The 27,006-nt window shown below is 43.4% G+C and overlaps 1 protein-coding gene across 1 annotated transcript in view; it reads right to left on the minus strand.

Annotated features, from left to right (window-relative positions):
• Positions 1-8,393, minus strand: part of LOC138663908 (zinc finger protein 568-like) — a 51,154-nt gene extending 42,761 nt beyond the window's left edge. Inside the window, exons 1-5 of the mRNA XM_069750276.1 lie at positions 8,250-8,393; positions 7,941-8,120; positions 7,460-7,583; positions 7,279-7,376; positions 6,990-7,080 (exon numbers count right to left, since the gene is read on the minus strand). Of these exons, the coding sequence (XP_069606377.1) occupies positions 6,990-7,080; positions 7,279-7,376; positions 7,460-7,583; positions 7,941-8,120; positions 8,250-8,327 (571 nt within the window). The 5' untranslated portion in view covers positions 8,328-8,393. The remainder of the gene's footprint in view (positions 1-6,989; positions 7,081-7,278; positions 7,377-7,459; positions 7,584-7,940; positions 8,121-8,249) is intronic.
• Between the last annotated feature and the right edge of the window lie 18,613 nt (positions 8,394-27,006).

Here is a 27,006-nt window from a genome sequence, read left to right on the forward strand (position 1 = left end):
CCGCAACTTTGATCGCAGTGATTCTGTAGAAGGACGTAGATCTGGGGATTTATTATGATGGAATATAGGCTGAACTGGATGGACAAATGTCTTTTTTCGGCCTTACTAACTATGTTACTATGATTGGATGTTCAATTCTCAGCAGGCAATTGCAACTTTTCTCAGATTGCCTGAAGCACTGATGTTCCGCCTAGGATCGGTGCTGTAAGAGTCCTCATCCCTGATCTTTGCCTGATCCTAATCCACCCCAATCCCCATCTCTCCCTACCTTTTTAACACTCTCTCTCCCCCCTTTCTTCTGCAGAGCTGTGATCAGTACTTGATCACTGAGTTTTGGCAGTTTTTTTTCTTTTTTGTGCACCTTGCTGCCGCTGAGTGTTGATCAGTGAAGCAAATCACTGGTCAATGTCTGTTTTTCAGGACTTTTTTTTGTCCCGGTCTATCTTTCTCCCCCCACCTTGCTACCACGTCCATGCGTGCATCCCGCTGCTGCCGAGCTTTGATCAATGATGAAAATCACTGATCTGCACTCGTGCTCACTGTTTTCCCATAACCTTTTTTTCACTATTATTTCTTCCACCCATATGCACCACTCTATGTGTGCATCCTACAGCCGCCGAGTGACTGATCAGACGTACACCACTGATGAGCATCCGCGCTCGCTTTTTGCAAGGACTTTTTTTTCCTTGTCTATTTTTTTATCCCCTTTTTTGCACAACATCCGTGCGTGCATCCTACAGCCATCGAGTGCTAGTTGGTGACGAACATCATTGACAGGCCTCCGGTGTTTGGGCTTCATATCCGTGCACCTGTCCTATAGCCATCGAGTGCTGGTCATCAACACATCACTGATCGACCTGCGGCAGTTTTTTCCTTTTTTGTGTGTGTGTGTGTAAAAAGAGAGTAAAAAAAATAATTTGGAATAGTAACAGTACTTTGGCAAACTTTTAAGTGTTGAGATTTGTATAACACTCCACTGTTCCACATGGCCATGACCCGTAAACGTTTTGAGGCCATCTAAAAATGTTTGCATTACAGTGATAGAGCACAATGTCCTTCCCGAGATGGCCCCAGCTATGACAAATTTTCAAAGTTCAGCCGGTCATTGATCACTTCAGCAACAAGTTTGCTGAAGTGTGCGCTAACCAAAGGCACATCTGCGTGGATGAGTCCCTAATCCATTTCAAGGAGAGGCTCAAATTCCGGCAATACCTGCACAGGTACAGAATTATGGTAAGCTGTACAAACTGTGTGAGAGTACCTCAGGGTACACCCACAAGTTTAGGGTTTATGAAGGGAAGGACTCCCGGATTCAACCCCCTGAATGCCCCCCTGTCCTGGGAGTGAGTGGAAAATTGTATGCGATCTGTTGCACCCACTGCTGGATCAAGTTTATCATCTCTACATAGATATATTTTATACCAGCACACCACTCTTTAAGTCCCTCTCTGAGCCAGCGATCACAGCCTGCGGTACTGTCCACAAAAATCAGAGTGGCCTCCTTAAGACACTAATTGGGCAGCTGCTCAAAAAAGGCAAGAGCAGAGCCCAATGTAGAGACAGCATGCTTGTGGTCAAGTACAAGGAGAGGAGGAATGTCCTTTTCTTGACCACTATACATGGTGATGGCAGCACCCCACCACTATACCAAGTACCTCTACACAGGTTCTCAAACCACACTGTGAATTGAGGTACAAGAAGAACATGAGGGGAGTTGATCTCTCTGATCAAGTCCTTCAGCTGTACAGAGCCAAGGTGTGGTACAAGAAGTTGGCCATGCACATCGTATAGATGGCAGTGTACAACGCTTGTGTGCTATCATGATGTGCAGGCCAGACCGCTACATAGCACCTTCAGTTCCTGGAGGTAGTGATTAAGGCCCTGATTTTTGGCAGTTAGGAAAGAACGGGTCCCAGTACTTACTTGCCCCGACAAACCTGGCCTGTGTATAAAAGAATGCTTCAGTCTGTACCAGACATCCATGGACTACTAAATTCACTTCTGAATATGCCAACCTGATGCACTGTACACAATTTATGTATATGTCACTACATTATAAAATTCACATACCAGAAAAACAGTAGATCAATTCCAATATAGGGTTGTGTGTGTGTGTGTGTGTGTATTCTACTGTTTAGGCACTTCAGGGGCTCTGTAAACACAGCATGATGCCTGCAGACCATTCCATCAAAGTCTGAATTGTAAAACGTCACTCCTTCCCTTCCGAGCCCCGACGTCACTCCTTTCCTAGCGAGCAATGACGTGCGCTCAAAGTAGTTTTCACCTACATATGGGGTATCAGTATACTCAGAAGAAATTGACCAAGAGATTTTGGGGGCCTGTTACCCTTGTGGAAAAAAATTGGGGCTAAAATAACATTTTTGTAGAAAAATTATCATTTTTTTTTATTTTCACAACTCAACGTTCTAATTTTTTGTGAAGCACGTGGGAGTTCAAAGTGCTCACCTCACATCTAGATAAGTTCACTGAGAGGTCTAGTTTCCTAAATGGGGTCATTTGTGGGGGGCTTTCACTGTTTAGCATCCGCAAACAATTTCTTTAACCTCTGCGGTCAGGAACAGAGTTCAGGGGATCTATTGTAAAGTAAACGTAGCTAGCACGGTATACATGTACAGTGATTGTTGTTTGCTGTCTTTGGTTTTTTAATTATATGTATGAAAAGTTAAATTTTATCTCATACATCAAAAATGTTTTGGTCTTTTTCTAGTTAGTGCTCTTGAATGGTAAACCCTACAAAATTATGGTTTCCTAAATATTTAATCTGCAAACGATTCCAGCAAATTTTGCATTCAAAAAGTCAAATGGCGCCCTTTCCCTTCCAAGCCCTGCCATGCACCCAAACAGTGGTTGTCCCCCACATTTGGGGTATCAGCGTACTCAGGACAAATTGCACCACAACGTTTGGGGTCCAATTTCTCGTGTCATTGTCATGAAAAATTGGGTCTTAACTAAAAATTTTGGTGAAAAAAAGTTAAATGTTACTTTTTCCTTCCACATTCCATTAATATCTGTAAAGCACCTGAAGAATTGATAAACTCCTTGAATGTGGTTTTGAGCACCTTGAGGTGTGCAGTTTTTAGAATGGTATCACTTTGGGGTATTTTCTGTCATATAGACTCCTCAAAGTCACTTCAAGTGTAATGTGGTCCCTATAAAATATGTTTTGTAAATTTTGTTGCAAAAATAAGAAATCGTTGGTCAACTTTTAACCCTTCTAACTTCCTAACAAAAAAAAAATTATGTTTCAAAAGTTGTTATGATCAAAAGTAGACATGTGTGAAATGTTATTTATTAACTATGTTGTGTGACATAATTCTCTGGTTTAAGGGTATAAAAATGAAAAGCTTGAAAATTGTGACATTTTCGTCAAATTATCGATATTTTCACAAATAAACCAAGTTTATTTGACTAATATCTTGAATTACGCTATGTCACGACAAAACAGTCTCGAATCGGTGGGATCCGTTGAAGCATTCCAATGTTACTACCTCATAAAAGGACACTGGTCAGAATTGAAAAAATTGGCCTCAGGAGGGTGAAGACAGGCTTGGGGGGGGGGGGGGGGGGGTAAAGGGGTTAAAAGAACTATACAAAAAAAAATTCCCGTTCAGATATTTAAATAATTTTCACATCCTTTTTTCATAATATGCCCAGCTCCATTTTTATGTCAGTATCATATTCTATTTTTTTTCCCCCGACAGCAGAAAGTATTATTGGGAAAATAAGCGAAATATCTGTCTGGTTTTCACTTCATTTTTTTTAATGACCACAAAGGACCACTAAAATTCATGTAAAAATTTGTTCCGGTTTCTGCAATAACTATTTTTTTTTATATATATCAGACACTTTTGTTTTGCCATTTAACCCCTTCGGCCTGAAGCCAGTTTTACCTTCCTGCCCAGTCCAAATTTTTAAAACTCTGACCACTGTCACTTTATGAGGTCATAACTCTGGAACGCTTCAATGGATCCCACTGAAGGTGAGAAGGTTTTCTCGTGACATTTTGTACTTCATAATAGTGGTAAAATTTCTTTGATATGACTTTCGTTTAAAAAAAACAAAAAAACAAACAAACGGAAATTTGGCAAAAATTTCACAATTTTCAAACTTTATGACCTTAAATTTGAGAGTCATATTGCATAAAATAGTTAAGAAATAACAATTCCCACATGTCTACTTTACATCAGCACAAGTTTTGAAACATAATTTTGTTTTTTGTTTGGAAGTTGACCAGTGATTTCTCATCTTTACACCTGAATTTGCACATTTTACACCATTTTTTTAAGGGACCATCTCACATTTGAAGTGACTTTGAGGAAATTGAGGGGCCTATATGACAGAAAATATCCAAAAGTGACACCTTTCTAAAAACTGCACCCCTCAGGGTATGTGCACACGTCCGGATTTTTAGCGTTTTTTTGCGGAATTTCGCTATAAAAACGCTATAAATCCGGTAAAAAAACGCTAACATTATGCATCCTATCTTTTAGAATGCATTCCGCATTTTTTGTGCATATGTTAGCGTTTTTTTCCGCAAAAAAAACGCATTCCGCAAAAAGAACGGACATGCTCATTCTTTTTGCGGATTCCATAGCAAAAATGACATTCAGGAAAAAAAAAAAAACGCAAAAAATCTGCGCAAATTCCGCAAGAAATCCGCGCAAAAAAAACACGATTTTCTGGCAGAATTCTCAGGATTTTGTCAGGAAAAAAACCTGACGTGTGCACATACCCTCAAGGTGCTCAAAACCACATTCAAGAAGTTTATTAACCCTTCAGGTGCTTCACAGGAATTTTTGGAATGTGGAAGGAAAAAATATACATTTACTTTTCTTTCACAAAAATGTTCCTTTAGACTTAGGAGCGCTATTTCACTTTTTAATGTAAAATTTGCTGCCATAATTAGCAGACACCATGTCATGTTTGGAGAGCCCCTGATGTGTCTAAACAGTGGAAACCCCCAATAAGTGACACCATTTTGGAAACTAGACCACTTTGGGAACTTATCTACATGTGTATTGAATACTTTGAACCCCAACACAGAAGTTTATAATGTTAAGAATACCATTTTTTCTGCAAAAATCTTTCTTAGCTTCAAATTTTGTATTTTCACAAGGGTAACAGGAGAAAATGGACCCCAAAATTTGTTTTGCAATTTCTCCTGAGTTCACAATACCAAATGTGTAGTTGAAAACTACCTTTGAGGCACATTGCAAAGGTCAGAAGGGAAGTAGCGCCATATTATAAGGCAGATTTTGCTTAACTTGTTTGAGGGTGCCATGCTACATTAGAAGAGTCCCTGAGGTGCCAGAACAGAAGAACCCAAGTGACCCCATTTTACAAACTAAAACTCTCAATTAATTCATCTAGGGGTGCAGTGATTATATTAACACAGTGTAACACAGACTTTTATACCATTGAGCAGTGAAGAAAAAATAATTTACATTTTTTACCACCAAGATTGTGTATTGGCCCCAAGTTTTACATTTTCACACTGGGAAATAGGTAAAATGGCACCAAAATTGGTAACACAATTTCTGCTGAATGCAGAAATTCCCCATATGTGGCTGTACAGTACTGCTTAGCCATAAGGAGAGACTCGGGAGAGATGGAGCGCTATTTGGCTCCTGAAACACAGATTTTCCTAGAATAGTTTGTGGATTCCATATAAAGAGCCCCTAAGTGCTGAAAAAGTAGAATCCCCCCTCAAGTGACCCCATTTTGGAAACTATACCCCTTTGGGAATTTATCTTCGGGAAATCCCATCCAAGGCTGGTGCAGCTGATGTGGGCAGGTGTGGCTCGTGTGGGCAGGTGCGGCTGGTGTGGGCAGGTGCGGCTGGTGTGGGCAGGTGCGGCTGGTGTGGGCAGGTGCGGCTGGTGTGGGCAGGTGCGGCTAGTGTGGGCAGGTGCGGCTAGTGTGGGCAGGTGCGGCTAGTGTGGGCAGGTGCGGCTAGTGTGGGCAGGTGCGGCTAGTGTGGGCAGGTGAGGCGGTGGAGCGAGTGGGGCTCCGCCAGCATTTTGTGAAAGTCCGGAGGCCCCGCACATCCAATGCTGCGATGCGGTGGCCTGCAGGAAAATGGCTGCCGGGGGCAATGCATGCTCAAATCGAGATCTCGTAGCCGAGTTCTCAATCTAAGCATGCACCAGACCCGGCGACCATTTTCCCCGAAGGCCACCGCATCACAGAAATGGATGTGCGGGGCCTCTGGGCTTTCACAAAATGCCGGCGGAGCCCCCCCGCACCACAGAGCACCACCGTCAAACCTGCCGCACCAGCCTGGGAAGGGAGTGTGATCATCGCCTGGCAGCGTTGGACCGGGACCGCCACAGAATTGCCTGACACCTGCTGCCGCCACAGTATTTGTAAGCATTTTCTGACTATAAAACACACCCCCATTTCCCCAAAAAATTTTTGGGAAAAAAGTGCATGTTATAGTCTCAAAAATACAGTATATCTTTTATATTCTGGCGCTTTTATACAATAAAACCTATTTTATAAAAAAAACAATTATTTTTATATTGGGTCATTCTGAGAGTTATAACTTTTATTTTTCAGCTGATGGAGCTGTATGGTGGCTTGGTTTTTGTAAGACAAGAGGACATTTTAACACGCTCCTGGACACAAAAGAGGTCTTGCCGGCAATTTATAAAAGTGAGTATTTCAGCAATCCTAGGGATGCTAAACATAAGAGACACCTTCACAGAATACAGCCTTAGTGCTGCTGAAGGTGGCTCTTTTACTTAAAAAGGCCCGGGGGGAAAGGGGGGAGGGGAGGGGTGACAGGCTCCCTTTAATCACTAAAGATAATTGAAAAAAAAAAAGTTCATATTTTTTCATGTTACCTCTTTTGACGCATCTCAAAAAACCTGAAAGACCACATAGATCACAGCAAACTATACGAAATGGTATCACCCGGTGGCTGAGAAGAAACTGAGACTTGTCTGCATTTAGTGGTTACTACTCACCTGGGTAGTCATATGTAGGAATCTCCTCTTTACACCACTTATCTCCTCTCACATAGGTCTCTGTAGTATTAATATGGGTCAGAACTTTACCCTGAAACAAAGATTGTAAAAGTCACAGACAGATGGAGAAGTCACATCTATGATCAGTTCTAATTCTGCCATCTCCACCGTTCTCATTACACAAGTATAAAACATATAATACTGGTGGATAAAACAAGACTGAGCACAAGACCTTCACAGCCGTCTACACATCATAGGAGAGATCTCATGACACCTTCTCTCCATCTACCTGATGATCCTGAGGAACATTGGAATTCTCTTGTTTAAAGTTCTCAGGAAGAAGAGGAAGCGGACATCTCTCTGGTGTTGTGCTCTTACTGGATAGAACTGGAGAAAACACATACAGGGACTGAATTCATTCTTTACATACAGATAATTATACGCCGTGTGTATTTAGTCCTGTCTATTACCTGGTGGTGTGAGGGGCTGGGGAACCTCCATCATGACGTCCTTGTACAGATCTTTGTGTCCTTCTAAATACTCCCACTCCTCCATGGAGAAATAGACGGCGACATCCTGACACCTTATAGGAACCTGACAAATACAAAGATATCGTCATCTACGGGCTGATGACCGGATCATGCAGCTTTATATGAAAATCCCTATTTATTATAATTGCCAGACCTGAAATAACAAGCACTTTTCACCTAGTGTGTCCCCCCATTTCCTTGTAGATTGTAAGCTTGCGAGCAGGGACCTCACCCCTAATGTCACTCTTTAAATTGTCTTAACTTGTACTGAATTTGTCTGTACATGTCCCCGCTTAATTGTAAAGTGCTGCGGAATTTGTTGGCGCTATATAAATTAAAAATTATTATTATTATTATTATTATCCCCCTGAACCCTTCATAGTGTTACTGTATAATGTCCCAGCATTCCCAGCAGTGTCACCTCTCCAGTCAGCAGCTCAATCATCTTGTAGGTGAGTTCTAGGATCTTCTGGTCATTGATGTCCTCATGTATCAGGGGGTGAGGTGGAGGCCTCATGATTGGGCTCAGGGTTCTTCCCCATCCCTCAGACACAGGGTCCTGACAGTGCTCACCAGAGGTCTTCTTCACTACTGTGTAATCCTGATTATGGAGAGACACATTAATGAATCTCACTACAGACATTTCCAGAGTCCTCACCTCTCCAGTTCTGTCCATCTGTTATTCCCATAGATAAGAATGATGTCATGTGACATCATCAGAATCTCTCACCTCTCCAGTAAGCCGGAAGAGGATCTCTAGAGTGAGGTGTAATATACTCTCCAACATCTTGTCTCTGTCCATATCCATTCTTGGCGGTCAATCAGGAAAATGTTCTTTATATTAGAAGATCTCCAGAGAGAACCAATATTGTAGGGACCTGAATGGGAAGATTATGAAAAATTGTAAAATCATAAACAAAAATTTCTGAAGATGATAATGGGAAACATATGAGGAGATAGAAAGCAGCTTTTCCATATTTAAGGACAGATCATGTCACACTCTCACATGAACACTGCAGGTCGTCACTAGGCACAGAGGTATTACCAACAAAAATGAGAAATGAATAAAAGGACAACAACCATCAGGGCCACTTCACTTACATTGACCACGTATGTAAGAGCTACAAATCAGCAAGTGATAACTGTACTAGAAGAAAGTTACCGTATATACTCGAGTAGAAGCCGACCCGAGTATAAGCCGACCCCCCTAATTTTGCCTCAATAAACTGGGAAAATTTGATGACTCGAGTATAAACCTAGGGTGGGAAACGCAGCAGCTACTGGTAAATTTCAAAAATAAAAATAGATACCAATAAAAGTAAAATTAATTGAGGCATCAGTGTTTTTGAATATCCATATTGAATCAGGAGCCCCATATAATGCTCCATACAGTTTATGATGGGCTCCATAAGATGCTCCATATAAAAATATGCCCCATATAATGCTGCACAAAGGTTAATAATGGCCCCATAAGATGCTCCATAGAAACATTTGCCACATACAATTCGGCATAAAGGTTGATGGCCCCATAAGATACTCCATAGATTATGCCCCATACAATGCTGTATAAAGGTTGATGGCCCCATAAAATGCTCCATAGATTATGCCCCATAAGATGCTCCATAGATTATGCTCCATAAGATGCTCCATAGATTATGCTCCATAAGATGCTCCATATATTATGCCCCATATGCTGTTGCTGCGATTAAAATAAAAAACAACATACTCACCTCTCATCGCTCAGGCCCGAGTATTTATATTATAGCAATTTTTATGCTAATTAGGGTTTTGACTAGTCAATTGGGTGTTAGTTGCCCCAGACTAGTCGGTCCTCTTTCCATAATATAATTTATAAGAGCGGTCATCATCGCCAGCCCCTGCAAATCTTTGCAGCGTTTCGTCTTCGGAGACGCACAGGACCAGATGCCATCTTCTGAACTTCCGGTCATGCTCAATTCGCTTCTGAAGCTAAGTGTACGATTCCCGGCTTCAGAGGCGGGCAGTGCGCTATACATGAGAAGTGACTACATGCAATATACAAATATAAATTAAAGTGAACAAATTAACAACGACAGACAGGAACAGAGGGGAGAGGGTGCTGGCCTTGTGGGATTACAGTCTACTGGATAATGGGGAAGGATACAGTAGGTTGTGAGGGTTGTGGCAACTTCTGGAGATAAAGAGTTGACAGTGGGGTTATTACAGCAGTGGCAGTGGGGTCAATGCAGACTGTAAGCTTGCATTAACAAATGTGTTTTCAAGTTCCATCTGAAAGTTGAGAAATTAGCAGATAGTTGACGTGTTGGGGCACAGAATTCCAGAGTATGGGGGATGCTCGGGAGAAATCTTGGAGGCGATTGGATGAGGAACATATAAACGTGGAGCAGAGAAGGAGGTCTTGGGAGGACTGGAGATTACGCGTTCGAAGTTCTTGAGAGTTTAGTTCTGAGATAAACGGAGAAGACAGGTTATAGACATCTTTGTAGGCCAGTGTTAGCAGTTTGAACTGGATACGCTGGGAAATTGGTAGCCAATCAAGGGATATGCCGAAAGGAATAGCGAGGAGAGAGGTGGATTAGTTAGGCAGCAGAGATAAGGATGGACTAGAGAGGTCAAAGAGTATTAGCAGGTAAGACATAGAGGAGGATATTACATAGTAACATAGTAACATAGTTAGTAAGGCCGAAAAAAGACATTTGTCCATCCAGTTCAGCCTATATTCCATCATAATAAATACCCAGATCTACGTCCTTCTACAGAACCTAATAATTGTATGATACAATATTGTTCTGCTCCAGGAAGACATCCAGGCCTCTCTTGAACCCCTCGACTGAGTTCGCCATCACCACCTCCTCAGGCAAGCAATTCCAGATTCTCACTGCCCTAACAGTAAAGAATCCTCTTCTATGTTGGTGGAAAAACCTTCTCTCCTCCAGACGCAAAGAATGCCCCCTTGTGCCCGTCACCTTCCTTGGTATAAACAGATCCTCAGCGAGATATTTGTATTGTCCCCTTATATACTTATACATGGTTATTAGATCGCCCCTCAGTCGTCTTTTTTCTAGACTAAATAATCCTAATTTCGCTAATCTATCTGGGTATTGTAGTTCTCCCATCCCCTTTATTAATTTTGTTGCCCTCCTTTGTACTCTCTCTAGTTCCATTATATCCTTCCTGAGCACCGGTGCCCAAAACTGGACACAGTACTCCATGTGCGGTCTAACTAGGGATTTGTACAGAGGCAGTATAATGCTCTCATCATGTGTATCCAGACCTCTTTTAATGCACCCCATGATCCTGTTTGCCTTGGCAGCTGCTGCCTGGCACTGGCTGCTCCAGGTAAGTTTATCATTAACTAGGATCCCCAAGTCCTTCTCCCTGTCAGATTTACCCAGTGGTTTCCCGTTCAGTGTGTAATGGTGATATTGATTCCCTCTTCCCATGTGTATAACCTTACATTTATCATTGTTAAACCTCATCTGCCACCTTTCAGCCCAAGTTTCCAACTTATCCAGATCCATCTGTAGCAGAATACTATCTTCTCTTGTATTAACTGCTTTACATAGTTTTGTATCATCTGCAAATATCGATATTTTACTGTGTAAACCTTCTACCAGATCATTAATGAATATGTTGAAGAGAACAGGTCCCAATACTGACCCCTGCGGTACCCCACTGGTCACAGCGACCCAGTTAGAGACTATACCATTTATAACCACCCTCTGCTTTCTATCACTAAGCCAGTTACTAACCCATTTACACACATTTTCCCCCAGACCAAGCATTCTCATTTTGTGTACCAACCTCTTGTGCGGCACGGTATCAAACGCTTTGGAAAAATCGAGATATACCACGTCCAATGACTCACCGTGGTCCAGTCTATAGCTTACCTCTTCATAAAAACTGATTAGATTGGTTTGACAGGAGCGATTTCTCATAAACCCATGCTGATATGGAGTTAAACAGTTATTCTCATTGAGATAATCCAGAATAACATCCCTCAGAAACCCTTCAAATATTTTACCAACAATAGAGGTTAGACTTACTGGCCTATAATTTCCAGGTTCACTTTTAGAGCCCTTTTTGAATATTGGCACCACATTTGCTATGCGCCAGTCCTGCAGAACAGACCCTGTCGCTATAGAGTCACTAAAAATAAGAAATAATGGTTTATCTATTACATTACTTAGTTCTCTTAGTACTCGTGGGTGTATGCCATCCGGACCCGGAGATTTATCTATTTTAATCTTATTTAGCCGGTTTCGCACCTCTTCTTGGGTTAGATTGGTGACCCTTAATATAGGGTTTTCATTGTTTCTTGGGATTTCACCTAGCATTTCATTTTCCACCGTGAATACCGTGGAGAAGAAGGTGTTTAATATGTTAGCTTTTTCCTCGTCATCTACAACCATTCTTTCCTCACTATTTTTTAAGGGGCCTACATTTTCAGTTTTTATTCTTTTACTATTGATATAGTTGAAGAACAGTTTGGGATTAGTTTTACTCTCCTTAGCAATGTGCTTCTCTGTTTCCTTTTTGGCAGCTTTAATTAGTTTTTTAGATAAAGTATTTTTCTCCCTATAGTTTTTTAGAGCTTCAATGGTGCCATCCTGCTTTAGTAGTGCAAATGCTTTCTTTTTACTGTTAATTGCCTGTCTTACTTCTTTGTTTAGCCACATTGGGTTTTTCCTATTTCTAGTCCTTTTATTCCCACAAGGTATAAACCGCTTACACTGCCTATTTAGGATGTTCTTAAACATTTCCCATTTATTATCTGTATTCTCATTTCTGAGGATATTGTCCCAGTCTACCAGATTAAGGGCATCTCTAAGCTGTTCAAACTTTGCCTTCCTAAAGTTCAATGTTTTTGTGACTCCCTGACAAGTCCCCCTAGTGAAAGACAGGTGAAACTGCACAATATTGTGGTCGCTATTTCCTAAATGCCCAACCACCTGCAGATTTGTTATTCTGTCAGGTCTATTAGATAGTATTAGGTCTAAAAGTGCTGCTCCTCTGGTTGGATTCTGCACCAATTGTGAAAGATAATTTTTCTTGGTTATTAGCAGAAACCTGTTGCCTTTATGGGTTTCACAGGTTTCTGTTTCCCAGTTAATATCCGGGTAGTTAAAGTCCCCCATAACCAGGACCTCATTATGGGTTGCAGCTTCATCTATCTGCTTTAGAAGTAGACTTTCCATGCTTTCTGTTATATTTGGGGGTTTGTAACAGACCCCAATGAGAATTTTGTTACCATTTTTCCCTCCATGAATTTCAACCCATATGGACTCGACATCCTCATTCCCTTCGCTAATATCCTCCCTTAAAGTGGACTTTAGACAAGACTTTACATAGAGACAAACCCCTCCTCCTCTCCGATATTGCAGTAGTTGAGGTGGGAGATGATGAGGGCATGCACTAACATTTTAGTAGAATAATGGTCGAGGAAAGAACAGAGTCTGGAAATATTTGTGAGTTGGAGGAGGCAAGAGCTTGTGCAGTTTGAAAGACAGGCCAGAGTTGAAGGTTACTCCAAGACAGCAGATTTGCAGTACAGGGGAAAGCGTGATATCATTTATTGTGATATATCAGATAGGGGACTAGAGTGGGATGGAAGAAAGGCGAGGAGTTCGGTTTTGCCCACATTGAGCTTCAGGAAGCATGGTGAGAAGAAGGAGGATATGACTGATAGACAGGGATTTTGGACAGCAGAGAGGTGACGTCTGGGCCAGAGAGGTAGATCTCAGTGTCATTAGCTTATAAATGGTATTGGAAGCTTTGGAAATTTATGAGTTTTCCCAAGGCCAAAAGGTATAGATGGAGAAGAGTAGGGATCCCAGAATAAAGCCTTGAGGGACACCAACAGAGAATAGACGGAATGAGGAGGTAATGTGGGAGTGGGAGTCATTAAATTTGGAGAGGTATGAGGAAATTCAGGAGAGGGCAATGTCCTTGATGCCAAGGGAAAAGAGGATTTGTAGTAGGAGGGAGTGGTCAACTGTGTCGAAGGCAGACGACTAGTCTATACTCGTGCAAATAAACCTTTTTTCGGTCTACAATCGATGTTCATGCAGGCACTGTTGCAGCAACCGGTGACATGTTTTACTTTTAGTGACCACATCAGCATTATGGACTTTCATGCAACTTTATTGAAAGTTGTTTCTCTACATGCAATGAAGCCATATAAGACACCAACTATTAACTCTCACGACTGGTATTAAGGTAATTTATGTGCATATATACAGTGGGGGAAATAAGTATTTAATTCCTTCCTGATTTTGTAAGTTTGCCCACTGACAAAGACATGAACAGTCTATAATTTTAAGGATAAGTTAATTTTAACATTGAGAGATAAAATATCAAAAATAAAATCCCGAAAATCACATTGTATAAATTATATAAATTTATTTGCATTTTGCAGTGAGAAATAAGTATTTGATCCCCTACCAACCATTAAGAGTTCTGGCTCCTACAGACCAGTTAGACACTCCTAATCAACTGGTTACCCACATTAAAGCTATTTTACATAATCACCTTTATAAAAGACTCCTGTCCACAGACTCAAGTAATCAGTCAGACTCTAACCTCTAGAACATGGGCAAGACCAAAGAGCTGTATATGGCTGTCAGGGACAAAATCATATACCTACACAAAGCTGAAATGGGCTACAAAACCATAAGCAAGATGCTGGGTGAGGAGACAACTGTTGGTGCAATAGTAAGAAAATGGATGAAATACAAAATGACTGTCAATCAACATCGATCTGGGGCACCATGCAAAATCTCACCTCGTGGGGTAGCGTTGATCATGAGGAAGGTGAGAGATCAGCCTAAAACTACATGGGGGAACTTGTTAATGATCTCAAGGCAGCTGGGACCAAAGTCACCAAGAAAACCATTGCTAACACATTACACCGTAAAGGTTTAAATCCTGCAGTGCCCGCATGGTCCCCCTGCTCATGAAGGCACATTTGCAGGCCTATCTGAAGTTTGCCAATGAACACCTGGATGATTCTGTGAGTGATTAGGAGAAGGTGCTGTGGTCAGATGAGACAAAAATTGACTCAACTCACCGTGTTTGGAGGAAGAAGAATGCTGCCTATGACCCAAACAACACTGTCTCCACTGTCAAGCATGGAGGTGGAAACATTATGTTTTGGGGGTGTTTCTCTGTTAAGGGCACAGGACTACTTCACTGCATCAATGGGAGAATGGATGGAGGCATGTACCGTAAAATCCTGAGTGACATCCTCCTTCCCTCCGCCAGGACATTAAAAATGGGTCGTGGCTGGGTCTTTCAGTAAGACAATGATCCAAAACATACAGCCAAGGCAACAAAGCAGCGGCTCAAAAAGAAGCACATTAAGATCATTGAGTGGCCTAGCCAGTCTCCAGACCTTAATCTCATAGAAAACTTATGGAGAGAGTTGAAGCTCCGAGTTGCCAAGCGACAGACTCAAAATCTAAATGATTTAGAAATGATCTTCAAAGAGGAGTGGACCAAATTTCCTCCTGACATGTGCGCAAACCTCATCAACTACAAAAAACATCTGACTGTTGTGCTTGCCAACAAGGGTTTTGCCACCAAGTATTAAGTCTTGTTTGCCAGATGAATCCAATTCTTATTTCTCAGTGCAAAATGCAAATACATTTATACAATGTGATTTTCTGGATTTTATTTTTTAGATTTTATCTCTCAATGTTAAAATTAACCTACCCTTAAAATTATAGACTGTCCATGTCTTTGTCAGTAAACTTACGAAATCAGCAAGGGATCAAATACGTATTTCCCCCACTGTAAATGATTTTGTGAGCCACTTGCAATTACATTTTGCCCTTGGTGAAGCTACACCCTAGTGGCAATACATGTAGGATATTCCCTTTTTGTGTGAATATATATAGACTCACACACACAAACACACAGAAAAAGAACATCTTGCCAACGTTTAAGCATGGGGTGAATGATTCATGCTCTGGGGTTGTGTTGCAGCAAATGGCCTGGGGAACATTTCACGAGAAGAGGGAAGACTGGATTCAATGACATTTCAACAAATTTTTGATGCAAACAAAAGACTTGCTGTAAAACAAAGCTGAAATAGAAAAGCGGTTGGCTTACAGAAAAGGATAATGATGCTAAACACACGTCAAATTTGTTTTGCCCCTTGATCTGAATATCATTGAAACTCTGTTAGAACTGAAAATAGCAGTGGAAGAATTTTCCAAACTGTAAAAACAATGTAAAATAATTTATATTTTTTTGCCTAAAATACAAAGGAAATGTGTCATCTTTAAAGGGAACCTGTCACCCCCAATATCGATGGTGAGGTAAGCTCACAGTCTTCAGGGGCTTATCTACATCATTTTGTAATGCTGTAGATAAGCCCCCGATGTTACCTGAAAGAGGAGAAAAAGAGGTTAGATTATACTCACCCAGGGGCGGTCCCGCTGCTGGTCCGGTCAAATGGGTGTCTCAGGTCCGCTCCGGCGCCTCCTATCTTCATTCCATGACGTCCTCTTCTGGTCTTCAGGCCGTGGCTCCGGCGCAGGTATACTTTATTCGGACTCCCATGACAGCACTACGAGAGAGAGGATCCGCCCTTAAGGAACAGGAAACCTACAGATACAAAAGGGCGGCACCTCTCCCATGCATCAGTTGGTTTCCTGTTCCTGAAGGGACTGGATCCTACGAAAGATTACCAGGATTCCAGGCCGGCCGGACCGAATTAGATAGCGAGAGGGTCTCCTACCTCGGCCGGTGCGGGGTACCTGAAGGAGACACGGTGGCTCTGGTGGGGCTGCACTGCAGTGTCTCATCAGCGTGGAGCGGTCGCCAGGGGGTGTCCGATCTCCGAAGCCGGCGCTTGGTAAGTGTTCTGTTCCCCTCCCTTGAGCGGCTTAGGGGGGCCCTGAGGGGTCGTCGGCATTAAGGGGGCGCCACCCGGAGTCTCCTGGCAAGGCTCGGCGTCCCACGTTGTTCACAGCGCTAACAGGAAGCGCTGTGGGCCGGGGGTGACGTCGGAAGGCGGAGCCAGCTGTGACTTCCGGGTCGCGGAGCTTCTGCGCATGCGCAGGGGCTCCAAGATGGCGGCGCCCACTGGGAAATGTGCGCTCATCACCCTCAGGTGTCGGCTGATCCCCTGCAGCTGCGTGGGGGGAAGGGGATCAACTGGCAGCGCGGTGCAATTACGCTGGCCGAAGGAGGGGATATATATATCGGCTCCAGGTGCGCGTTCCTTGCTCCTGGTCTCCAAACTGCTTCAGATGGAGTCTGATCAGGATCAGCAGCCTCTGCTGCTGGATGAAGCACCCCAGAAGCTTATGGAGAAGGAACGTGAGAAAAGGAGCGATGGATCTGGCCGCAGAACTTCCTCCAGACAGGGGTCTGGAGCATCAGCCAAAAAAGATCCCCCTCATGCTTCGGTATCTCTATGGGTGTGGGCAGCCTCTGGTAAGTGATCTTCGAGAAAGTTCACTTAGTGACTAGTTTCCCCTCATATGTTTTATGCAGGGAAAGAAAAGCGTCAGTAAAGCGAAGCATAGGGAGTGTGCCATCTGCGGGGTTCCCTTGCCTGACTCACACCCTAAAAAACTATGTGACCCCTGTATCCAGCAGACGGTGAGGTCCTGGAAAGAGGGGAGGGGATATAGCATGTAGATCTTACACTCTAGTCTACCTTACTTATCCCTGTAGGTAGCAGAAGAATCCTCTTCTATGGTGGCCAGTCTCAAGGAGATGGTTAGAAGGGAGGTCAAGCAATCCGTTAAGGATCTTTCACAGTCAGGAGGCTCTAAGCAGAGAACTCAGTGGGCATCTGATTCATCTGTGGATAAAGACAAGAGTGAAGAATCGGATGATTCAGCAGCTTCATCCTCCTCGTCGGGAGAAGACGCTGCCCGATTTTGTTTACCCATAGAGAGGATAGACAAATTGATAAAGGCGGTCAGAGGCACAATGGGTATAACAGAACCCAAGCCTCAGCTATCTAAGGAACAAATGATGTTCAGCGGCCTAGAACAGAGGAAGCGCAGAGTCTTTCCTCTGAATGAAAAGATACAGGAACTTATCAACAGGGAGTGGAGAAAACCGGAGAGGAAAGGCTCCTTACCACCTGCGCAGAAGCGTCGGTTTCCCTTTGATGACCCAGCAGTGGGTAGCTGGGAAAAGGCCCCAAAGCTGGATGCGGCAATTGCCAAGGTGGCAAAGCGATCCTCTCTCCCGTTTGAGGATATGGGAACGCTTAAAGACCCCCTGGATAGGAAAGTGGATACCTTCCTAAAAGGAACCTGGGAGATGGCAGCCGGCTCCTTAAAACCAGCGGTGGCGTCAACCTGCACGGCAAGGTCATTAATGGTCTGGCTGGACCAGTTAGAGACCCAATTAAAACAGGGGGCCTCTAGAGATTCCATACTTGCAGCGTTACCAGTAATCCAGGAGGGGGCAGCTTTTTTATCGGATGCCTCAATTGACTCTGTTAAGTTGGCGGCTAGGGCAGCAGGTCTTTCTAATGCTGCGAGAAGAGCCCTATGGTTGAAATGCTGGCCGGGGGATATGCAGGCAAAAACAAAGCTCTGCGCTATCCCTTGTAAGGGCGAGTATCTATTTGGGCCTACCCTAGATGAGCTCCTGGAGAAGGCAGGAGATGATAAGAAAAAATTTCCCAATCTTTTCACTCCATATCGCCGTCCCTTCAACAAAAGAAGGTTCAATCGGGGAGGAAGGCGCACCTTCTCACCGGGTAGGGATCGTTCCAGATGGGATGATAAGCGAAAAAGAGGCACAGGTCCGACGGAAAACAAAAAACAAGACCAATGACTGGCAATCCCGGTGGGAGGGAGACTGTCGCATTTCTCAGCAGAGTGGTCAAAAATCTCAAACAATGTTTGGATAAAAGACACTGTTTCCCATGGTCTCAGACTTGAGTTTGTCCATACCCCACGGGACAAATTCCAGTTAACACCCTGGCGCTCATCTCCCACTGAACAATTTGCCTTAGAAGAGGAAGTGAGGACTCTTTGCTCCAAAAATGTTTTGATTGAAGTGCCGTATTCTCAGGCAGGGGAAGGGTTCTACTCTCCCCTTTTCCTAATTCAAAAGCCGCATATGTCTTATAGGACCATTATAAACCTTAAGGGTCTCAATAAGTTTTTGGTGAAACATACCTTCAAAATGGAGTCCATCAATTCGACAATAAAAATGCTTTTCAACAATTGTTTTATGGTAGTAGTGGATTTGAAAGATGCCTACTCTCATGTACCCATTCACGCTGATTTCCAACGATACCTAAGGGTAGCAGTACTAATGGGGGGTAGAATTCAACATTTTCAGTTCAGGGCACTCCCCTTCGGGATAACTTCTGCTCCTAGGGTGTTCACTAAAATAATCGCTGAAGTCATGGCACATTTAAGAGAATCAAATGTCCTTATAATTCCCTACTTGGATGATTTCCTCATTGTAGGGAACTCGGTAGATCACTGTCTGTCACAATGGGAGGTTACTAAAGCCAAGCTAGAACACCTGGGTTGGATCATAAACTTCGAAAAATCTAAGTTACAGCCCCTAAATATTCAAAAGTTCCTGGGTCTAATGTTGGATTCAGTGACACAACAGTGTCTCCTCCCTATAGAAAAAGTAGATCTAATTCAAATTTACGTGTTAAATGCAATCAATACACCTTCCATGACACTTAGGCAAGCAATGTCTCTACTTGGGTCACTCACATCTTGCATTCCAGCAGTTAAGTGGGCTCAGTTCCACACCAGATCCCTACAAAGAGAAGTCTTGTTCCACGACAGAACCTTGGGAGGCGCGTTAAATGGGAAAATAACGTTAGGGCCAACCACGCTAGATTCCCTTAGGTGGTGGTCAGATAAAAAGAATTTATCAGCAGGGGTCCCCTGGATAGTAAATGTGTCCCGGGTGATAACCACAGATGCCAGCTCTTCAGGGTGGGGAGCCTACATGGGGGACATGGTGGTCCAGGGACAATGGGAACCCTTCACAACATTCTCATCCAACCAAAGGGAGTTGTTGGCGGTTGAATTGGCTGTTAAAAAATTCCTCATATATCTGCAGGGCCAGCACGTCAGAATTCTGTCGGACAACAGAGTTGCAGTCGCTTACATAAACCGGCAAGGGGGAACTCGTTCCGAGACATTGATGCAAATCACGGATCGATTGTTCCAGGTGGCAGAGCACAATTTTCTATCTTTGACGGCTCTCCACATCAAAGGAAAGGAAAATGTGGCAGCAGATTTCCTCAGCCGAAACGTGTTAAGACAAGGAGAGTGGTCTCTCAACGAAGACATTTTCAATCTGATCGTCTGCAGATGGGGTCAACCAGTGGTAGACCTGTTCGCCACCAGAAACAACAGAAAAGTAAAACTTTTTTGCTCGCTAAATCCCAGGGAGATTCCCTTGGCGGTGGACGCGTTTCTGATAAAATGGGATTTTCCACTGGTCTATGCTTTCCCACCACTGAACCTGATACCTCTAGTGGTGAGGAAAATCAGGGAAGATCGAGCGAAAGTCATCCTTATCGCCCCCTTTTGGCCCAGAAGAACCTGGTTTGCCTGGCTCAAGACAATGTCTGTATCGGTTCCCTGGGTACTACCAGAGATCCCGAACTTGCTTTCTCAGGGACCGGTCTCCCATCCACAAGTGGCGGCACTCCATTTAACGGCGTGGAGTTTGAACGGTCACTATTAGTGGGGAAAGGCTTCTCTCCAAATTTAGTCGAGACACTCCTAAAGAGTAGAAAGCAGAAACTACAAAAATCTACTCTAGAACTTGGAGGAAGTTCTTGTCTTGTTCAAGATTTGACATCCGAGACGGGGTACCAATACAACAAATTTTAGAGTTCCTACAGAGGGGTCTCGAGTTAAAACTCTCTACTAGTACCCTTAGAGTACAGGTCTCACCTCTGGGTGCCCTGTTTTCATGCAATATAGCTAACAATTATTGGATAGCGAGGTTTATGAAGGCAGTTAGTAGATCTAGACCGGTATATAAGGATAGAACAGTTCCATGGGATTTAAATTTAGTTCTGTCCTCTCTAACAAAACCCCCCTTTGAACCTCTGCAAGAGGCCTCGATCAAAATGTTGACACTTAAGACAGCCTTCCTGATTGCCATAACCTCAGCTCGCAGGATAGGGGATATCCAGGCACTTTCCAGAGCTCCTCCATACACAGAAATCTTATCAGACAGAGTAGTCCTTAGACCAGACCCGGCATATCTGCCGAAGGTAGCCACACGTTTCCATAGATCACAGGAGATAGTTTTGCCATCCTTTATTCCTAATCCCTCTAATCCTAAAGAGCAGGAGCTTCATACGTTAGACGTCAGGAGATCTCTTCTTCAGTATATCTCAGCTACTGATAATTGGAAGAAAGATGGAGCACTGTTTCTTTCCTTCCAAGGTCCAAGGAAAGGATTTAGAGTGTCAAAATATTCACTTGCCAAATGGATTAGGGAAACTATCTCTCTAGCTTACACAGCAGGTGGGGGGCCAGCTCCGCAGAATCTAAAGGCACATTCCACCCGGGCCATGGCGTCATCCTGGGCAGAGAGATCTTGAGTGTCAGTGGAGCAAATATGTAAGGCGGCCACTTGGTCATCTCCTTCCACTTTCTTTAAACACTATCGGTTGGATTTGGGGTCCTCCTCTGATCTCTCCTTTGGGTTAAGGGTGCTACAGACTATAGTCCCTCCCTAAGGTAGCTTACATCTCTGTAAATCTCTCGTAGTGCTGTCATGGGAGTCCGAATAAAGCATTAAGCTACTTACTGGTAGCGGCATTTTTCGGAGGCCCATGACAGCACCCTTAGTTCCCTCCCTATTCACGTGGGGGTAGCACTTCCGGATATGTAAATAGTGTAGTTTGTAAATCTCACATATGGTGTCTGGTTACAATATAGCAGATTACTTTTTGTTTCCAAATGTATATAATGTATATTTGTGTACCACTAACCGCGGTAGTCCTCTCAGGCTCTGAAATACAACTGATGCATGGGAGAGGTGCCGCCCTTTTGTATCTGTAGGTTTCCTGTTCCTTAAGGGCGGATCCTCTCTCTCGTAGTGCTGTCATGGGCCTCCGAAAAATGCCGCTACCAGTAAGTAGCTTAATGCTTTCTCTGACCTTTCCGGCGCCTGCGCACTTCAGTATTTTGCTTTGTCCTCAACAGGGCAGACAAAGTACACCTGCGCCGGAGCCGCGGCGTGAAGACCAGAAGAGGACGTCATGGAATGAAGATGGGAGGCGCTGTTCCGGACCTGAGACACCCATCGGAGCGGGATCGCCCCTGGGTGAGTATAATCTAACATCTTTTTCTCCTCTTTCAGGTAACATCAGCGGCTTATCTACAGCATTACAGAATGCTGTAGATAAGCCCCTGATGACGGTGAGCTTACCTCACCATAGATTTGGGGGGTGACAGGTTCCCTTTAATGTTAGGCCTTTTAGGGATCATTTAATCTTCAACTTATTTAACTGTTCACAATACCAGTAATTTTGACATACATATACAGTGAGGAAAAATAGTATTTAGTCAGCCACCAATTGTGCAAGTTCTCCCACTTTAAAAGATGAGAGAGACCTGTAATTGACATCATAGGTAGACCACAGTTATGAGAGTCAAAATGAGAAAACAAATCCAGAAAATCACCTTGCCTGAATGGGGCAAGATTTATTTTGCAAAATATGGTGGAAAATAAGTATTTGGTCACCTAAAGACATGCAATATTTCTGGCTCTCACAGACCTTTAACAACTTCTTTAAGAAGCTCCTCTGACCTCCACTCATTACCTGTAGCAATGGCACCTATATGAACTTGTTATCAGTATGAAAGACACCTGTCCGCAACCTCAAACAGTCACACTCCAAACTCCACTATGATGAAGACCACAGAGCTGTCGAAGGACACCAGAAACAAAATTGTAGCCCTGCACCAGGCTGAGAAGACTGAATCTGCAATAGGCAAGCAGCTTGGTTTTTGGTTTGATCAAATCAACTGTGGGAGCAATAATAAGAAAATGGATCTGGGGCCCCACGCAAGATCTCACCCCGTGGGGTCAAAATGATCACAAGAATGGTGAGCAAAAATCCCAGAACCACACGGGGGGACCTAGTGAATGACCTGCATAGAGTTGAGACCACAGAAACAAAGGCTACCATCAGTAACACACTACGCCACCAGGGACTCAAATCCTGCAGTGCCAGACGAGTCCTCCTGCTTAAGCCAGTACATGTCCGGGCCCATCTGAAGTTTGCTAGAGAGCATTTGGATTATCCAGAAGAGTATTGGGAGAATGTCATATGGTCTGATGAAAGCAAAGTAGAACTGTTTGGTAGAAACAAAACTCGGTGTGTTTGGAGGAGACAGAATGCTGAGTTGCATCCAAAGAACATCATACCTACTGTGAAGAATGGGGGTGGCAACATTATGCTTTGGGGATGTTTCTTTGCAAAGGGACCAGGATGACTGATCCGTGAACATGAAAGAATGAATGAAAGAATGAATGGGGCCATGTATCGTGAGATTCTGAGTGCAAACCACCTTCCATCAGCAAGGGCATTGAAGATAAAACGTGGATGGGTCTTTCAGCATGATAATGATAGCAAGCACACCTCCAGGGCAACGAAGGAGTGGCTTCGTAAGAAACATGAAGGTCCTGGAATGGCCTAGCCAGTCTCCTGATCTCAACCCCATAGAAATCCTTTAGAGGGAGTTGAAAGTCCGGGTTTCCCAGCGACAGGCCCAAAATATCACTGCTCTAGTGGAGATCTGCATGGAGGAATTGTCCAACATACCACCAACAGCGTGCCAACCTTGTGAAGACTTAGGGTATGTTTCCACGATCAGGAAACGCTGCGTAGAGCCGCAGCGTCAAACACGCAGCGTCCAGATATTACAGCATAGTGGAGGGGATTTCATGAAATCCTGTCTCCACTATGCGGTAAAACATGGAGGCGGCAGACCAGCGTAAACGGACATGTGGCGTGTCTTTTCAGAACGCAGCATATTTGTTTACAAAGCGGCAACGCTCCATATATTTACCATAGACTATCATTAGATGCGATAAAATCCCATCTAATGATTAGTCACATGCGTAGAAACTGCGTACAAGCAGCTTACTACGCATGTCTGCCGTCTCACCTGTCCCGCCGCCGGAAGTCCCTAGTCCACTGCAGTTCTCTCGATAACTGATGTTATCGCGAGAACTGCCGTGCACGTGACCGGGACTTATCTCCGGTAACTAGTCTGGTTCTCGCAAACAGCTGATCAGCTGTTTGTGAGAACGCTGTAGTGTAGGTGATCGCTGGATGTCAGGCATCCAGATGTGGCAGAGCTCGTCTACACTGTGTGCACATACACCACACAACATACACCATACACCAACATGCGACGACATGCAACAACATGCAATATACAACATGCGACATGTGACATGCAACATGTGACTACATGTAACATGCGACAACATGCAACATGCGACAACATGCAAAATGTGACAACATGCAACATGCAATGACATGCAACATACGACATGCAACGACATGCAACATGCGACAACATGCAACATACAACATGCGACATGTGACATGCGACATGTGGCAACATGCAACAAGCAACGACATGCGACAACATGCATCATGCACCATACAACATGCAACATACACCATACAACACATACATACAGTACATACAACATACATATAGACATACAGTACATTAAACATAGAGTACATACTCACCATCACTTGTCACTTTGATCCCCGAAGCCAGAGTCACCTGTAAAAATATTAAAATAATAAACAAACACTATACTCCCTGATCCGCAGAAATCCAATTAAAACGAGTGTCCCACGACGATCTCCCATGGAGAGCAGCAGCATAAGCTGATGCAACCGCTCTCCAGGGGCTCGAGGAATACAATGATGGAGGGTATCCTTCCACAATGTATTCCTCACAATGTATTCCTACGCCCCTGTGAGAAAATAGTCCCTAGTCTCACTTTTGGCATTGCTGTGTGAGAAAGTTCCCACGCAGCAATTGCCATAAAGTGAGATCAGTGAACTAACCTCTCAGTGATGCACTGCAGGAGCCATTGTCTCCTGTCAGTGTGTCACTGGAGGTCCAATAGAGCAGTGACATTACCCGATGTCACTGTTCTATAGGGGAGATCGTCGTGGGACACTCGTTATTAATTGGACTGCTTCGGACAGGGAGTATACGATTTATTATTTTACGTTTTTTGCAGGTGATCCAGTATAGTAAGTATGGTGAAATTAAGAATAATAAAATACTTTTTTCTGGCTGTGTCTTTATTTCTTTTTTAACTCTTTCACTACTCTAGGACTAATAATGGGTAGGCGTCTTATTGACGCCCGCAGCTGTCTGCGTAGCCTTTCTGGCTATAAATTATAGGGGGACCCCACGTCATTGTTTTGGGGCCAATATTTGTAGCCTGGGAATGGGGTAATACCCATGTCCCCTCCCAGGCTACAAATATTGGCCCCCGGCCGTCGGCTTTCCCCCTCTGGCGCAGAAAATTGCGCGGGAGCCCACGCAATTTTTTCCCCATTTTTTTAACCCCTTCATGACCCAGCCTATTTTGACCTTAAAGACCTTGCCATTTTTTGCAATTCTGACCAGTGTCCCTTTATGAGGTAATAACTCGGGAACGGATCCTAGCGATTCTGAGATTGTTTTCTTGTGACATATTGGGCTTCATGTTAGTGGTAAATTTAGGTCAATAAATTCTGTGTTTATTTGTGATAAAAACGGAAATTTGGCTAAAATTTTGAAAATTTTGCAATTTTCACATTTTGAATTTTTATTCTGTTAAACCAGAGAGTTATGTGACACAAAATAGTTAATAAATAACATTTCCCACATGTCTAATTTACATCAGCACAATTTTGGAAACAACATTTTTTTTGCTAGGAAGTTATAAGGGTTAAAATTTGACCAGCGATTTCTCATTTTTACAACGAAATTTACAAATTCATTTTTTTTAGGGACCACCTCACATTTGAAGTCAGTTTGAGGGGTCTATATGGCTGAAAATACCCAAAAGTGACACCATTCTAAAAACTGCACCCCTCAAGGTGCACAAAACCACATTCCAGAAGTTTATTAACCATTCAGGTGCTTCACAGCAGCAGAAGCAACATGGAAGGAAAAAATGAACATTTAACTTTTTAGTCACAAAAATGATCTTTCAGCAACAATTTTTTTATTTTCCCAATGGTAAAAGGAGAAACTGAACCACGAAAGTTGTTGTCCAATTTGTCCTGAGTACGCTGATATCTCATATGTGGGGGTAAACCACTGTTTGGGCGCACGGCAGGGCTTGGAAGCGAAGGAGCGCCATTTGACTTTTTGAATGAAAAATTGGCTGCACTCTTTAGCGGACACCATGTCACATTTGGAGAGCCCCCGCGTGCTTAAAAATTGGAGCTCCCCCACAAGTGACCCCATTTTGGAAACTAGACGCCCCAAGGAACTTATCTAGAAGCATAGTGAGCACTTTAAACCCCCAGATGCTTCACAAATTGATCCGTAAAAATGAAAAAGTACTTTTTTTTCACAAAAAATTTCTTTTCGCCTCAATTTTTTCATTTTCACATGGGCAAAAGGATTAAATAGATCCTAAAATTTGTTGGGCAATTTCTCCCGAGTACGCCGATACCTCATATGTGGGGGTAAACCACTGTTTGGGCACACGGCAGGGCTCGGAAGGGAAGGCGCGCCATTTGACTTTTTGAATGGAAAATTAGCTCCAATTGTTAGCGGACACCATGTCGCGTTTGGAGAGCCCCTGTGTGCCTATGCATTGGAGCTCCCCCACAAGTGACCCCATTTTGGAAACTAGACCCCCCAAGGAACTTATCTAGGTACATACTGAGCACTTTAAACCCCCAGGTGCTTCACAGAAGTTTATAACGCAGAGCCATGAAAATAAAAAATATAGTTCTTACCGATAACGGTATTTCTCTGAGCCCATGACGGCACCACGGAGAGAAGGGATCCGCCCACCAAGGACAGGAAACCTACGGATAAAAAGGCAGTACCACTCTCCTGCATCAGTTGTTTACATAGATAACGATGGGAGACTACTAAGACATTTGTAAAATTTTAACTGTTTAGCATAACAAGATACCGCGTGACTTTAAACTATAATAGACTATGGCACTATTCCAATGTGTGCACCCATAAGTGAAGGGAGGGAATGTACGGGTGCCGTCATGGGCTCAGAGAAATACCGTCATCGGTAAGAACTATATTTTTCTCTGATCGCCCATGACGGCACCACGGAGAGAATTGCATAGATAGTACATTCAGAGGGGACCACCGCCTCCAGAACCCTTTTACCAAAAGTAAGGTCTGAAGAGGAGATTAGGTCCAATCTATAGTGCCTATAGAATGTGGATGGTGAGGACCAGGTAGCAGCTCTACATATCTGGTCTATGGAAGCTCCGGCCTTCT

This window comes from Ranitomeya imitator, chromosome 2 (genome assembly GCF_032444005.1).
Source record: "Ranitomeya imitator isolate aRanImi1 chromosome 2, aRanImi1.pri, whole genome shotgun sequence".
Lineage (NCBI taxonomy): Eukaryota > Metazoa > Chordata > Amphibia > Anura > Dendrobatidae > Ranitomeya > Ranitomeya imitator.